Source organism: Fulmarus glacialis, unplaced genomic scaffold (assembly GCF_000690835.1).
Source record: "Fulmarus glacialis isolate BGI_N327 unplaced genomic scaffold, ASM69083v1 scaffold43070, whole genome shotgun sequence".
In the NCBI taxonomy this organism is placed as follows: Eukaryota; Metazoa; Chordata; class Aves; order Procellariiformes; family Procellariidae; genus Fulmarus; species Fulmarus glacialis.
Window position 1 is genome coordinate 1,801 of NW_009189074.1, and position 17,015 is coordinate 18,815.

The following is a 17,015-nucleotide window of genomic DNA, read 5'->3' on the forward strand; positions in this document are numbered from 1 at the left end:
TTACAGCGTGCTACTTGGGTGTCTACTGATGGTAAAAATACCACCGTTTCCGTACTGGGTGTAACATTGCTGTGAGCAGTTGCGAAGGCTTAGGAGGGCTGTTGAGCTGTGCTTGCTGATGGCTGTTTCTCCATCCTGCCAAGCTGTGTTGGGGCAGCCACATGTGGGGCTGGACGTCGTCGAGGAGCCTGGCCATCCGGCAGTGTGGTGGGGTGATGGCACACATCTCCCTGGCATGCACGGGAGATGGACAGAGCGATGGGAGCCGTGCACAGGCAGGCTCGGGTCTCCTGCTAGCCAAGATAAAAGAGAAGCAGATGAACTTATAAAGGTCAGTAAAGCCCTGGTTAAACCTATTCAAGAGTTTGCAGGCACCAACTTCTGCTGAAAGCTGAAGTCTCAGAGATGGAGGTATTTCCTTGCAGGATGCAAGGAGTCTTTCTTCCACACAAACTCATGGCCTTTTAAACTTAGTACATCATTGCCTGGGATCACTCCTGACATCCATAAACCATCTGTCCCACTGGCTGTCCACCACTCCAGCTATCATGTGGATGTCCCCTCTTGGACCACAGACCAATGCATTTGCCAATGGGCCAAGGCTTTTACCCTTTTAAAATCCACTGAATCATAAAATACACTGCCGTTTCAGAGCCTGTTTGGAAGTTTTTCTTTGTCAGCACAAGAGCATGAAACACTGCTCTCGGAAAGCAATTGGGACCTTTTGACATCTGAGTTGTACAGGAAGTTAAACCAAGTCAGTGGGTTGGTGGCATTTCCCAGTGGATACTCTTCAATTTCCTTCATGATTTAAAAGATAGTTTGAAAGCAACTAAGTTCAAATAAAGGAAATAAGAGAGTAACTGGGGGTATTACAAGGCTGTTGATTTCCCTGGACAAGTTTGTGGCAATTTTCTAGACATTTAAGAGATTTTCCTTTCCCCTAAATTTAAGTTGTTTTTAAAATATACAAAATGGAAAACACAATATTGGAGTAATAGAAAATCCTGCAGTTCTGCCACCACATCACGCTCTCAGGACCACCATTTTCTTAATTCAGTAACAAGTTAAAGGTGACATACAGTGAGAAGAAAAATATCACTGGCCATTTTTTGAGGAGAGATGAGCTCAGGTTAGTTTCCTCCCATCTCTTTCCCATCCCAAATTTTTCCCAGTTAAGAAAAACTTGGTTCTGTTCCCAATGGAAGGAGCTCCTTGCCCTTCCTGTTGTCCTGAGGCTCTTCCCACACCCAGAGATGTCATCATGGCAACTGCTTGTGGCTTCTCAGTTGTGAAACACCACTAATAAGAGCAAATTCATAATTATTTTTGATTGCCCTTGGGATCTCCGGGAAGGTTTGTCATTCTCCTCTGGCACCTCTCCCTAACCCTGTTTCATTTCATTTGTGAGACTGTCCTATGGAGCTCAGTGTCACTGGACTAGACTTTCCTTTTTAAAAAGGTCCTCTAGCTCCGGTGAGAAGTTGAGATGTGTTTTCAGAACAACCTTCGTTAGGACAAGTGCCCCATTAAAAATAGAGTAGTATAACTTGTCAGTTCAGAGTACATACACAGTCAGCCTTGTACTCCTCAGCTGATGGGAACTTGGGGTCATGTCTGCCATTTGAGACATTTTTTGGCAAGCCCAGGAAAAGTTATCACCCACCTTTCCATCCTGGGATTTAAAAGTTGCAGCTACATAAGCATTTGTGCAAAAAATCCACTTGCACTAATCTTGGCCCAAGGTTGGCTCTGGCCTGTGACCAGGCAGACAGCCTTGAGAGGCAGTTTCACAAGCTGCAGTACTGTAGGGGAGGCTGCAGCAGGGAAAATAACTGTACACACCAGCATGTGCAAACGGTTGCTTTAAAAGCAAGTCAGCCTTACCTCTGCCAGGTTAAAGGAGCTGCCTGTTTTTCTTGTGTGCTGCCAGGAGACCTTGTTCCCTTACATCAAAGACAACGTGAAGGAGTATCTGCGCGCTCACTGGGAGGAGGAGGAGTGCCAGCGGGACGTTGGACTTCTGAGGAAACAGGTTAAGTAACAGAGCTACACCGAGTCTCTCCAGGTTTTCACAGCATACCTGAGACTTCAGGTCACATGGACTCCCCCAGTCACCCAACATGAGCCCATACCTCTCTTTGTCCCCCATGGAGGCTGGTTGCGTCAATGGGCTGATTCTCCTGCACCCAAAGCCGGGAGTTGTGCTCGTGGAGGGGCTGGTGCTTGGCAGGCAGCAGCTCAGCTGCTTCCCTCAGCTCACCTTGGTCTTCATGGCCCCCAAGTGGGCATCGAACCACGGCTTTTCAGCTTCGTGCCTGCACTGTGCCCTTCTCTTGCTGAATCCACCGCCTGCGGCTTCCAGGCACCTGTTTGGGAAGCAGCATGGAGGGATGGCAGAGTACTTGTCCCACAGTGTACAGGGACGTGGCATCAGTTTGAGACCTGTGGCTGTCTGAAGCCAACAGATGCATTTGCTTCTTTGCCTTAATTTCAGTAATTAAATACTTAAACAAATATAATTCTCATTAGAGTATTTACAATACAACCACAGTAGTGCTAATTGTTGGGTTTGGAAAGTACAATCCAAGAAAGTGTTTCTAGACACTACTGAAGTCTGACTTTCCCATTGAGAAAAGCATTCAAACAATGTTGTAACCTTTCATGTGAAGAGCAGTTCAAGCTGTGTCCTGCACGGAGGTGCGTTGATGCAGGTGTTAGACCCCTTTCCTAAATTGAGATGTTGAGACCACTCTACCTCTTTTCTCACCTCTTTTTATCATGGATGATTTCCAGGCTCAGGAGGACTCCAGCTTGGATGGGGTTGTGCCGATCCCTTTGGAGAGTGGAAGCGGGGAAGAGGAGCTGGAGCGGGTCATCCAGGCGGTCGTAGACAATGTGCACTGGCAGATGTCTCTGGACAGGAAGACCACAGCACTGAAGCAGCTGCAGGGTCACATGTGGAGGGCAGCCTATGCAACCGGGCATGTCAAAGGAGAGTGAGTAATTGTGTGTGTGAGTAATTGTGTGCCCCTTTCCCTGGGGCAGGTATGGGGTGCATCTTTCCTAAACATGTGTTAGCAGAATAGCTGCATAAGCTATTCCTGGAAACAGCCCCACATACAAATGCAAGTAGGATTACTACTTTGGTGGAGAAGCCAATATGTTTACGTTCAGTCGTGGCTTAAGCCAGGGCACTGCTGTCGTGGAACCAACTGGAGACACCTCATTTCAAGCTTGATCATGCAGTGAAACACAAATCCATTGAGCTTATTCTTTGGATCTAGGGAACCAAAAGCTTATAGTAACCTCGGCGCTGACCAAGTTGTCTCAGTCCCCACTGGGAAGATGACAAGTGGGTGAAAGTGTTTCTTCTTCAGGAATAATTGGCAGGTACATGCTGGGGAACAGCCAGTTCTCCAGCCACCTGGGCAGGGTCTGTAAAGGAGACAGGGTCTGAGAAACAGAACAAGGTAGTGGAGGCGTGACATGGGGCGATTCTGCTCCCACGACCAGCAGAATGTTCATCTGGAACAACTATCTTCTGCATTAAAAATTCAGAAAATGTCTCAATATTTCTCCACAGAGATTTCTTGGTAAACTAAGAGACTAAGGCACAAGTGTGAACTTCTTACATGTTGCATTTTTTATCCCTGAATTGCACTCACATTTTGGAACAAGCCTAAACAAGCTGGGGTTGCAGGGTCAGGTCCTTTCAGTTGTTTTCTCCTGCTTTGTCTCTTACCTGAGCATTTTCTGCCTTTCCAATTCTTTTTGTCTTCAGGCTCCTCTTTATGTTTCAGCCACAACACATGGGTGCGTAAGTAGGGACAACTGGAGTTAAGCCTGATCTTCTTATTTAGGTCGAGAGATACTTGGTTAAACTATGTATTTCAAGTTCCTAAGGAAGTAAAACAAAGCCTTTAGTTCACAAAGTGTTTTGCCAAAGGAAGAATGAGGAAGAAGAAAAAGACCTCACAGAAGAATGTAAACATCCACCAGAGAAAGCAACAAAACCCAAAAGCAAGCCATCCTGTTGGTTTTCTTTTTAAAAACAGGGCTAATTGTTTTATAGTGTTCCAAAAACTGTGGAGTTACCCTTGCTGCTTGGCAGCATCCAAGGAGTGAGATCTCTAAAGTCTTCCCCTTGCCCAACTTTATCTGGCACATCAGTGCCTGAAATCCAGGTGCTGAACTCAGCACATGAAAACATGAGGGTGGCTGGGAGTTTCTGCAGGTGCCATACAACCTCAAAATATTTTCAGCTGACACCAGAGACATTCAATGAATAACTGAAAGAAAGTGAATTTTTTTTTTTAAATACATAACATAACAAGGCCCTGAGCAGATGGCCAAGAAACTGGAGATGAAGAAAGGGCCAGCTGATTGCTACAAGTCTGCAAAACTCAGTCCAGCACCTCCTTTTGCATCTATTTGGAGTCCTCTTTCTTCAGGCATTCAGGTGCTCAGATCTCCTTTTCGGGGCAGTACCTTTGGGCCTTGGCCCAAGTGGCCACACAGAGCTGTGCAGTGCAGGTGGGAAGGCTGCGATTTGGACTGGGATGAAAACTTGGTTCCCTGGGAATCACATCTCCTCCAGCTTCTCTCTCCATCCTTCTACCATATCAAACTCAAACCCCCTCCCTGCCCTTCCGAGGCTGTTTGTGGCCTTTCCTTATCAACCATTACGTGTATTATTGAGGGACTTATTGTCAGCCTCACTTTGTCCCTCTTGAGCATCCTCTAGCCTTCAGTTTCCCTCAGTACATGGGTCATCTTGTAAATATCCTTTGCATACAAAGAGCTTTTACATACATGTAAGTGCAGCACTCGAGAGATCTTGTGGTATAAATGAGAATAGTATGAGGGAACTGACAGACATATCCGTTAGCAGTTATGCAGCAGTTGCCTTGGCTTTGGTCTTCCTTCCCTCTCTCACAGCTTTGCTCCCCGCTGCGGGGCTTGTCTTTGGGCGGCTACTACCTGGGAGTTAGACAGAACTCACATTTTGAGACTGGTCAGCCCATTGCTAGACTGATATCTTGCCTTCCCAGCACTTTGCAAGGCCAGAAGGATAAGGGGAGGGATGCTGCTGCCTAGTGAATGGGAGCTGGTTCACCCTCTGCGGTGCAGTTAAGCCAGGGACACATCTGGCCCACAGGTAGTACTGTACAACCTGAGTTGCTGAATAGAGTAGCTCTGACCTCAGTCCCTTAGGGGACACTCCTTTCCCAAGTTGTTTTGTGGCTTCAAACAGTTCGTACAGTGCCACTCATTTAGCTTCTGCAGCTGCAATCTCCTCTCAGCTCCTCCCTACACATGGTCAGAGCCTGAACCTGTGGGATGGGTTTGCCCATATGGCTGCAGCTTACAGCCATAGCTCTTACCAACAGGGAAACCTTTGTAGCTTGCAAGGCAGGTGGGACTCAGGATGCAGAAGCCTGTCTTCTCTGTCCTCCCCCTTATTCCTCCCTCGCAGAGAAAAGCGGCAGGATGCTACTTTCCCCAACCTTTCCTCCCCTCTCCAAATTGAAGGGGCTGGAGAAACTCCTGCCAAATGTCTGAAACAGCTCATCAGAGCTGCTGTCTGCATAGCAGTCAATGAACTGCTCAGTTGGCTGAAGCTAATGATATATCACCTGCTGCTGAAAGAGACTCCTTAGTTGCAGAAGCCCTGAGCAGGTTGAAAATGAAGTCCCCTTACAAACTAATGGGACAGTTGTCACAGTGCCTGGCTAAAGGTCTCCATCCAGGTGCCTCTGGGTTTGCCCTTACCTGCTGCCCTGTTTTGCTCCAGAATCTTCGAGGACGTGGTTCCAGCCATCCGGAAGTGGCGGGAAGCGGGGATGAAGGTCTATATCTACTCCTCGGGCAGCATTGAAGCCCAGAAGCTTCTGTTCGGACACTCTACAGAAGGTGATATCCTAGAGGTAGATAACCTTATCACCTTCCTTACAGCTTCTCCCTCTCCAGAGCACTTCCCTCCCACAACTGCCCTTGCTGTAACTCTTTGTGAATAGTCTGGGACAGGAAGGTGGGGCAGTGGATTTGACCCGCGGGAGTTAAGCTCAGCCAGCTGAGTACGCTAGCATGGCTGCATCAGCCCCCCATTACTGTGGTAGAAAGGAAGGAGGACGTCTTGCTCAGGAGTGAGGTTTAGCCCTGCTCTTCAGGTGGCACTCAGCAACCGCCTTTGCTTTTCTCTGTCTTTCAGCTCTTTGACGGCCACTTTGATACCAAAATAGGCCCCAAGGTAGAAAGTGAGAGCTACAGAAGGATTGCTGCCAGTATTGGGTGTGCCACCAACAACATCCTCTTCCTGACAGATGTCCCTCGAGGTAGGTGGCCTGCCAGTCCTGCTGGCTCTCGCCTGTGCGAGGGAGGCAGGTGTTCTTTAAATGCGTGCTGCTGACTTGTCACAAGCACCCCAGAAATGCTGCAGACCACCTTGCTTTGGTGGCATCCCCTACCTGCTGCCATGCTCCTTCCTTACACATGCAGGCTCTCACACAGCAGCGGGGTATCTGTGAGCAGCGCTGCAATGAGGGAAAATAGGTCAAGTAGAAAACCTGCCCTTGCACCAGCAAGCAAGGAGAAGCTGTTAAAGCGGAGTGGAGCGTTTGCTGAAGCAGTTGGCATGCCCCATTTACAAACAGGGTCAGTAGTTTTCATGAGCCATGCTTGGGGCAACAGATGATGTCTGCTGTGCTGCTACATGGCACGCACAGTGGCTGGTTCTTTGTGCCACTTACCGTTAGGTTGAGTTCAGCAGCAGGAAAACATTGCTCTTGGTAGCCAAGACTTGACCCCTGGAAAGCCAGGCTCAGGAAGCTAATTTAATTTCCTGCCTTTGCTGGAACTGTCTTTCTGGCAGAAATGGCACTGTCTCAGTCTAAGTCAGCTCAGTCCCCAGGAGTTAGCCCTTACCTCTTCCCCAGCCCTGGCAGCAGAGTTGGTGAGACCTTGCAGTTACGTCCTTTTCCCTGTATCGTCTTCCTGTGGACTCTTGCTGTGCTTGGGGAGCAAAAGAAGCTTGTGAGAAGTTCCAACACCCTGGCAGGGGGTGTTGGACTCGTTAATGCCACAGCCCAACCACAGCCCAGCTTCGTGACAGGAATTGAGCTGCCGGTGTGTGCTGCCTGCATAGTGCCTTGGACAGCCATCAGCTGGGAGTGGGAAGGAGACGGTGAGGCAGCCATCTCCCGTCCGCTCACATTACGTGGCAGCTAGAGTCATCCACAGCAGGTCTGTCAGGAGCTGGTCCCTCTGTAGAGCCCTGCAGCGCCACATGCAAACGCTGCTCTCTCAGTCTCATCCTTTAAAAGCACTTCAGTGTTTTGGGGCGTCTTCAAGCCTTAAAGACCTTCATGTAGAGAGGTCGGTAAGCACACCTCATCTCCACTCTCTCCACCTCTGTTTGTTTCAGAAGCCAACGCGGCCGAGGAAGCGGATACTCATGTGGCTGTGGTGATCAGACCAGGCAACGCAGGACTGACGGACGATGAGAAATCGTATTACAGCCTCATCTCATCTTTCACCGAACTTTTCCTGCCTTCCTCCACTTAGGGAAAGCGGTGCACGCACAAAAGACTGTGCTTCACCTGAATTGTCCTTGTATAACATTAGGTAATTTTGTCCATAATCAGAATTTAAAACCAAACCCACATCATGTCTTGGACCCATGACTAATGCAGGCAGTTACGGATGGGGAGTATGGTGTGGGCTCCCTCATGCACTAGGACGGAGGCCTGCAGCAGCCAGCTGGAGCTGGGAACAGAGTGAGGAGCAGCACGCATGAGCCCTGCGGTTCCGCCCCTTTTCCAGCTAGCAATTAGCTTAGGGGGTGCTTCCTTCAGACCCCCACCACGAGCTCCGTCGTTTTTAGAAACAGTCTGCAAACGAAGTGTACGTGCCCCTGTCCCAGAAGGACCTCCAGGGACCGTGAGGGGATATGAGCTTCTACCTGCAGATGGGGTTGCTGGCTAAGTCAAAACTTTCAAAGTTAGGCGGTTAGGATGCCCAAAGGAAAATACCAAATGTGGGCTATAATACAGTAGGTTTGGGCTGCCATAGAAAAAGCCAGCCCTTGCTGCAGGCAAGCTCTTTAGACCAGGAACAACTTAAACCTTGGCTATATCCACAGCAGCTCTATGTACAAACCAGTACAACTTGCCTATGGAAGCTGCTTAGAGCTACACAGCCAGCCTACCAGAATGAAGTAGAGTATACATGAATATAGCTTTAAAAATTAAATTCTAGACCCACCTCACTGCTGCATCGTGGTGCTGGGCTATGGGATCCAACTGGGTGAACACTAAAGTCAGCTTGACTGCGTTTCTGAAGCATCTCCCTTAGCACTAACCCATGGAGCTCCTTCTCAGTAGCCAACATCACCCTGTCACCCGTTCATAGCGCTGGTCAGCTGTGAGCAAACCTTGACAAACAACTGCTCCTGAGGGACACATCCTGCTGCATTTAATGAGAATTAAAACCCTGACCTTTTCACCCATCCTACCTAAATTGTGCCAATTTATATCAGATGGTCATGGAGCTTTTCCTAATGTAGTAAATAAAAACACAACTTTGCTTTCATTGTGTTCACTCCATCCCAGTATTTAGCCTTCCTGCCTATCACCAGTGATCTCAGCACCTAAAGCCAAATCTCTTTTTTTTAAACCTGTGAACACTTTGTTTTCCTGCTTTCGCCCTCCACAGTCCTTTCTTTAAGGCAGACAACTCTGTCCTACCAAGGAAGCTGTATTACCTCCCTGCCTGTCTTACGATTTCAGTAGGGGCTCAGTGGGGGTGCAGGAGTGAAAGCCACAGCTAGGTTATACCTACTAATAGTGGAGGTAGAGGCAGTCAGAAACCCCAGTTCCCTGCTGCTTGCACTTCATGCATGGGTGTCACTTCCTACTTACTCATTTCTGCGTGGCTGCTCACGGACGGCCAAAATACAATACTAATGCGCGTGTTGCCTTCCTGAGTTCTGATCTACCTACAGCTGTCCCTGTTGAGGGAGGCTGCTGTATAGAGAACAAGCAAGAGACAGGCATTTTGGGAGGAAACCACATCATGCCCGCATTGCCCTTCTAAAACTTTGATGGTAGCAGGTAAGGCTGTGAGGCAGCTAGTCTGGATGCCCTTCTGGGTTGTGTAATGAGTGTGATCCTCCTCCTAGAAAAAGCCTGCTAATTAGCACTGTTACAATAAGTGTATCTGCATGGCTGAATAGTCCCTGGCTTCCTTAAGTGTTAATTTTAATCATGACACTGTAAATACTCACCTTTTGTTTTGCCTTTGCCATCAGAAAGCTATGCATGGAGTAGGGGACAAAAATAAAACTCACTTTCTCCATAAAAGCACTTTATTTAGTGGTCATGTTTCAGTGTATATCAGTTGTCATTTAGTTGTACTGAAATGTGCTGTTAGAAATACTCTAAGAAATGTACAGAGTTATCACCAAAAACCTGAAGTTCAGTTTGGATTGCATATAGGAAAAGGAGAGAAAGGAGAAGCAGGGGGGGAATCACAAACATAATCTTTTTTTTCCTTTGATAAAATTACAAAATAGAAAATGATAAACTGAAAGTATTAATTGATTTTAAAAAAAAAGTCACAGTCGACTATTTACAGTAAAACACCCTTAAAACAAATTGCTATTTTGTGCTCCATATGCATTGTGTGTGCCCATGTAAGAGGATCCCCACCTGCGTCTTCTCCAGGTTGTCCCCTCCTGCCCTCACCCAGGAGGAGCTCCCCAGATGGGCTGCTGGGGAGCCCTGCGCCTTAAGCTGCTGTGCCCTTGAGCCACCCTTAGCACGTCCCTCCAGGAGAGCTTCCCACTAATGACACAGCTACAAGGAGGAGACCTTCAGCAGTCCAATGACAAGCCTCCATTGGCTGGAGATGCTCTGGATTTATAACACAGCTGCCTGAGAACAAATTTTGGCCCACAGAAAATAAAGTAAAGGGCTGGCTGAAAGCTTTCTACTTACACTGGTTTTGACAACTGTTTCTCCTTTCAGGAGAGGCCTCTGACCTTTGCAGAAGACTGAATGCCCTCGTGCCTTTTCCCTCTCTGTCAGAAATGCCACAGTGTGGTACAAGTTCCCCTTCAAATGCCTTTTGCCACTGTTTTAATTTCTGCTTATTTTCCTGCAGCTCAGACAAGATGCAAACCTAAGCTGAGCCTGACTTGTGGAGGAAAACAGGAGCTATGTTCATGAGAAGCAACTCCCATCGCTCCCCTGCCCAGCCCATACAGCAGCTTTCCCAAAATCAGGTTTTCAAACAGGGGCTTTGAGCTCCTGCTTTTTCTGTTTGAAAAACCTCCCTTCGGGGAGGGAGAAGCTCTTCTGGTTTTGCTGTTCCCTTCCTGCACCTCAGGCCACATCACCCAACCTCCAGGGCAGAACTGCCTCCCTGCACCTTGGAAGCCCGCTTAAACCTGTGGCAGACTCCACTCAGGACAACTGGCCACACTAAGGTGTCCGGAGCCCATGTCTAGTGTCAGCCTGTCTGAAGTTTGACTTCTAAGTGCACAAGGAGCAAAACCAAACCCTATGCCCAGAACCACCTGCAACAGTTCTGTTCTCATTGCAGGCAAGCCCAGTGTCTCTAATACAGTGTTCTCCCTCTCAGAGAACAAAAAAATCTTTTGAAGTATTACACACGATATGTGGTGGAAGCACTACACACTTACAAAGAGCAGCCTTTTCTGGGTCATCTTCACAGCACAGAGGCATTCCCATCTTAATTCAGCACCTCGCTTCCACCAGTCCCCACCGTTGAGTCTGAAACATGAAGCCGAGCACTGCACCACACTGTGCCATCTCCTCTGGCCTGGGGACAGTCTGCCCAGCTACAAGGCAGCATCGGCCAAGTCTCACTTCCTGATCACAGCACAGTTTTTCCCAAACCCGGCTTTGCCGTCAGCTGCTGGAAGAAATGCCTGCCTGCTTGCCATAAAAGCCAGTTCAGTTGGGGTCTTCTGCTGCCTGATTCCAAGTCCAGAAGAAACAGCTGTACTTTCTCACCCTACCAAGTTACATCAGTTGGCAGCAAAGAAAACAATGCAAGAAACACACGAAAGATGCAGTCTGGTGAATCGGGAACCAGCAACTCCTGAAGGCTCTTGGTGCCCGAAGTCCGTTTCCTTCATCTCCTTCTCTGCAGAACAAGTTGAGGAGTGCCTGTCTTGGAGGGGCATTGCGAGGACTAGCTGTTGAATGTTTTGAACAACAGGAGTGTGACAGAGCCACTCAGAAAGAGTCACTGGTAGCACAAACTAAACAGCTTGTGCTCTCTCCTGCTGCTGCTGAGAAAGATCCACTCTGCTTTCAGCAGACAGCTATTTTTGTTTGGCTCTTAATGAGATAGCCACCCTCAGAGCCCTTTGGCAATACGATCATGATTGCACATGAAAACAAACTCATCAAAAAAGTGTAAATGAGGTCATGTTTAACCCATGAGACCACACCTGCCCCCCTCCCCCCTGCCAGAGGTCAGGCTACACCTGATCTGTCTGGTACTCGGAGGCTTCCGATAAGCTTTCGGAAAAGCTCAGAAAGTTTTCCTGGTACTCAGAGCAAATGATCTCAAATCTGTAGTGCCTGAACTCCACTGCAAAGGTGCCAAAGTAGCACAGAAAGCACATCACCAGGGCCCACTGGATCCTGGAAGCATGCATGTGGACGCCCTGCGCCATGAGGATGAAATCTGGAAGATGAAAGTCAAGGAGAACTATGGGAGGAGAAACACTGACCAGAATGAGAGAAAGCCAACAGGGAAGACAATAAAATCTTAACGATCAAAGTCACACGGATGACAGTCATCCCAGCCAGCCATCATCAGGAGAGCGTGAATGTGGTGCCAGAGATGGAAGGGATGTCACGTGTCCCAACAATGTCCATGGAGTGCAGCAGCTCTCCTATACGGACCAGGGCTTCCTGATTCCAATTCAGGCTGATAAACGTTTACAAAGGGAAAGACTTAGGTACAGAGAAGTCAGGACTTGCTTGAACATCCAACTAGCCAGTGACAGAGCCAGCAAGCCGGGGATCTGGCTGTGGGCCTCTATTTGTCAGGAGCCTCCGAGCGGGAACTGGATCAGATCTTTGCACTGCAAGCAATGGGAACACCTTTCAACCTACACTGTATAATCTTTCATTCTGTTTAGATCACCTGCAAAGTCATCCCCTCCTGTGAAATCTGGAAGTATCAGTCTACAGAGTATGGCATGTTACACTAAAAGGAAAAAGAACACTGTCAGAGCCAGAAACTGTCCTCCAGGCTTATGTACCCGTGTGCTTGGACCACATATTGCCTGGCATCAGGGTCTCACTGCTGTGCCTCGGGTTGTGTTTATGGAATACTCCATAAAAGCAATTCTCAGCTCCCCTAAAGCAGAGGACATCTTCCTGAGCTGGGGACCTGCCCCAGCCCCATGCACATCTCCTCTAAACCTACTGTCTCTCCTGTCTCTCTGGATTTCCTCTGCACTCCAAGAATGCAGGATCACACATCTTCACAGATAAAACAAACAAACAAGCAGCCTCTCCCATGTTTTAACTGCACAAAGCAGGTAATCAGAGACTTTTCATCTTGGGCTTACTGTCAGCAACCAAAGCTTCATTTCAGCAAACAGCATTCTCTGTCTGGCTTTAAGGATCTTCTACTTTCCCAAGTAGTGCAAGGGTTATGCACAAGCTGCATAAGATGGGGAGCCAGCCCCATCCTTTGCAAAGCCAGTATGGGGTGGGGGGCAGAATGGGACTCTTGCCTCAGCCTGCCCCCCTCCACAGAGGGCCCAAGGCTTTCAGTACCAAGTAGCCGGCTGGGGAAGGCTTGGCTGGGAGCACCCAGCATGTCAGTACAGGAGCAGCTACGCCCTGGCTTACCTGGGTGCTCCTGCTCCCAGCCTGGCAGAAACCTCCACAGCAGGAGCCTGGCCCAGATCCTCGCACGCAACCCTACCCCAGACACACCCTGGGGGAGCTATGGGCTTGGGGCAAGGGGAGGAGGGGAGCACCACAAGAACCGGGCAAACTCCTATGTTACGTACACCAAAGCATGATGCTCAGCTAGAAATTTTTCCAAGGAAGCTTAAGAGGCGACTGTCGGTACATCTTCACACCAATCTGCTATTCCTCTGGACACTGGCTGAAATGTTCAAAACCAGCCAAATGGCTAAGGAATTGTTTTAAGAACAGGCTGTTCCCTGAAGAGGGGGATTAGTTTATTCCTCACCATTTATTCCTGCCCTCTTGCTTATCCCAGCACTAACGTTGCTGCAACTATGCAGTGAATGGATCCACCCTAAACAAGCACCCAGGGCACGTGAGTGCTGGTGCAAACAGAAGGGCTGGAGTGGGGCTGACAGGCAGAAGGTGGGGAGGAAGCCACATGTACATACATGAGTGACCACAGACCCCACAGCCCAAATCCCATTTGTAAAGCACCTAGTCCAAAGTCCTCAAGACCCAGCAGCTCTTGACTGTGATAACCATCTTAAAAGGCAGAGCTGGATGTAGCACCCTGGAGCATGTCAACAAAACACATCAAAATCTTCTCATCTTCAGAAACCTTATTTCTTCCCTTGTTCATTTGTTCTCCTGAGAATTTTTATCTCAATATTTTGCATAATCTTAAATGCTACTGCGTAAGGTAAGCAGTAGTGCCATTAAATCGCACAGATACTATAAAATATTGTAACCACTTCGGATATCACTAAGAAGTTTTAGAAACACTTATGAAGGAAGTGAGCCCATCTGTGAAGCAGTGCATCCTGGTAAAACAAGTAGCAAAATGAGCCAATCATAGGATCATGCCATGAAGAAAAGCTGAGCAGCATTCCTAAACGCTTTGAGATCCTAGGACGGATGTGAGAAAAGCCAGTGTTCCCTGCTGCAGAGAGTGTCGCACACATATGATACCTGGCTTCCCAGGGAGCAGGACAAAAGGATACAGAGCACTACGCAGAGGGTGATGCTGGCCGACAGGGCGACTCGTGGAATCCCAACTTTCCGTCCCTCATTCTTCAGGTTGATCTTGAGGGTGAGGGCAGACTGGATCCAGCACGCCAAGGTCCCAAAGCCAAAGGTCAGCGACGTGCCCACATTGTGGATCTCCTCATCGTTGGAAAGCTAGGAACAAACAAAACGGTGATTGTTTGGACACAACAGGAATTGTCTGCTAGCTACCTTGGATTGCTGCTGGCGTGGGATAGAGGACAGTGGGAATCACTGGGGTGTGAGACAGAGATGCTGCATCATTTCTTCTGGCAGAGGTGTAAGGTGTAACATAACCAAGATGAGTTGACAGCTGTCACAGTCAAGCAGATCTTCTGCCCAAAGCCCAAGCATGGTGGAAAATGCAGTTGCTTGGGGACTGCCTCCACAGCTCCCTGACAAGACTCATCAATGCAGAGCTCAGAAGTAAATCCTTCCCTGGCTTGATGTGATGGCCAGAGCAGGCAAGGACAACCCACTGGGGTCTTGTACAGTCCCTGCAATGGAGGCAAACTGTGCAACCTTCAGTGCCAGTTGCATGGAGCAGTGCTGCCTGGGGCAGAGGGTAGCCAGAGCCCTGACACCTCCATTGAGCTAGCACAAGCCAAAACACAGACGCATGCTCCTGGTTTGACAAGTTTCTTCCACCATAAAGCTTGACTGCCTGTTCCCTCTCCTGCCCATCCTCGACCAATGGGGTCTGAGGCAATATGAACACAACTTCTCTGGAGTGCAAGTGCTTCTCTGTTCCTTGGGCTTCTGTGTCACGAGTCTCAGTGACTGTGCAATACTGCAAGGAAAAAGGACAGCCAGGTTCAATGAGTAAGAATCTGCAAAGAGATCCCTTGAGGCTGCAAATCCATTCAGAAAGCTCAGCACGGACAAGACTTACGCCAAACAGTTTCCCTTTTCCCTCTGCCTCTGAGGCTTTTCTAGAAAAGAAACCAGCAGTCTGTAATTCCTCCCTGCAGCCTTGATTCCTGTTCGGTGATTTAACAAATTCCCATCCAACAAGACATAATCTAGTTACTGAGCCTCCACTGATCTCTCCCCTCTCCTCCCTACCTTGAATTTTTTTTCAAGGGTAGGTCGAAATCATAGTAGAGGCAAAAAATGGGATCAAGCTGCCTTTCCCAAGGTAGCCTACACTGCAAGGGACTCACAGCCATAATGTCCCTCTAACACACCCAATCTGTAATTTTCCAGAAATATGATTTAATGCCACATTCAGCTTAGCAGTCAGGCAGGGAAAAGCATGGACTAAGGTCTCATTACCATATACTTTCATGGTTTGGCAAAAGATCTAAGGAAGGACACAGGTAACTAACAGGGAGTGGATAATTAGTTCAGAATTTATAACCAGGCATGATTCAAAGTATCCACTTTTAAATAACAATCATTTGCTCTGAGGAGCAAAAAAAGGAAGGAGAGGTTGAAATTGCTTCCTAGTGCCTGCCCTGTACTAGAAATACTCTTCTCACACTTAGACAAGGCTGTTACAAAAGCCTCATAGTTCCTAGCTGGGAAGCTCTCATGAAAAAACAAGACTCCAAGTTTTTAGCTTGTGCTGTGGAGTTAGGAAGACCAGGTCCAAAACAGTAACATTATCTCACACCTCATTCATGGAAAAAGAAAAAAAAAAAAAAAAAAAGGAAAAAAAAAGATTACTGTAAAGAACATGAAGTTCCTGCAATTGCTCCACAAGCCAAACGGGTACTCACCCTTCACAAAACAAGTACCTTTTCTGTTTTGGCAGGAAAAACAGCTCCCTGCCTGCAAAGCCAGGAAAGAAGCCAGCCTACACTGACATTTCTCAATTCCTGCCATTATTGGGGGTCATTACTTGCACCCTAGTGAGAGGCAGAGCATCAGAGACAGCAAAGGGATGGGGAAACCCAAGTGCCAATGACTCTAATGCCTTGATTTTCACTGCAGACCTAACAGACACACTCATGTTCACAGTGGACACCCAATCCTACAGAGCAACGTTGTGGCACTGACAGCTTGTTTGTTTGTTTGTATGATATTGCAGAACAGATCAAGAATCGGAGGGACCTCATCCAGGCATCCGTCACATTAGGGTAAGTCGTAGCACTCCTCTGCCATGTCCCTCTTGTGGCCAGTCTGAGGACAAGCAGGAGGTAGATTTAAACAACATATGTTTTAAACGAAGGACACTGAACTGTCTGCTAGATCTGTATGGGCAGCTGTTCATCTGTTTGCACAGATGCATACGTAAACTTCCAGCTCAATCTTTTTACCCAGGACCATCTGTGCCAGCCCACAGGGCTCAAGAGATTCAATAGGTTCCCTGCTCTGGCTCTCGGCAGGTCAAGTGTAAGCATGCAGGTGCAAATTCGGCTGGGAATAGGTGAAAAATTATTGTGGCCCTTCATCTCAGCATGTCATTAGAGCCACGTAAGTGGGAGATAGAGGTGGCAGAGCAGGTACAAGGAGGGCTGGGGCACAGCCAGACATGTTATCTCCCAAGCTCACATCACAGATAGTTCAAAGGCCTAAGCAGATCTGCTAGAAAAGCAGGAACCTCACAGCACAGACACAGCGGTCCGAGCCTGAAGTGCAGTACCTGAAAGTTGCCGAGTAGGGTCATCCCAAAAGAGGCCAAGCATAAAGCCACCAGGCCGCTGATGTTCAGCCAAGGGTTTAGCAGCTTCGGCTTCAGCTGAATGAAGCGCAGGACAGCCACAACAAGCGCTGAGAAGGACACAGAATGCAAGGTGCGTCATTAGGTAGATCATGCTGCAGTAACCACCTGGCTGGGGGCTCATGGACCCCCCCACCCTCTTTCCACCCAGAGCGGAGAGCTCACTGCAGGCCGGCTAGCTTCGTGCTTCTGCATGGCTCCCTCCCGCTTAGTCATGGATGAGACTAAGCACAGGAAGCATTTCTCTTGTAATCCAGTTACGCCAAGCTCCCACATTTCCTTTTCTCATGATATTTTGTCTAGGAGCTGGGTTGCAAGTTTTCTGGGGAAAAGAAGAG

At 48.3% G+C, this 17,015-nt stretch overlaps 2 protein-coding genes across 2 annotated transcripts; one reads left to right on the top strand and one right to left on the bottom strand.

The window, feature by feature from the left end:
- Positions 1–1,896: 1,896 nt before the first annotated feature.
- ENOPH1 (enolase-phosphatase 1) lies at positions 1,897–7,734 on the top strand (the record flags this gene model as incomplete). Its single annotated transcript, XM_009580880.1, has 5 exons — positions 1,897–2,035; positions 2,797–2,999; positions 5,798–5,930; positions 6,215–6,338; positions 7,427–7,734. Coding segments are annotated over 5 exons (739 nt in total), but the record flags the coding sequence as incomplete, so codon positions are not given.
- Positions 7,735–11,451: 3,717 nt separating this feature from the next.
- Positions 11,452–16,743, bottom strand: TMEM150C (transmembrane protein 150C; the record flags this gene model as incomplete). Its single annotated transcript, XM_009580890.1, has 3 exons — positions 11,452–11,721; positions 13,970–14,147; positions 16,600–16,743. Coding segments are annotated over 3 exons (531 nt in total), but the record flags the coding sequence as incomplete, so codon positions are not given.
- Positions 16,744–17,015: the final 272 nt, after the last annotated feature.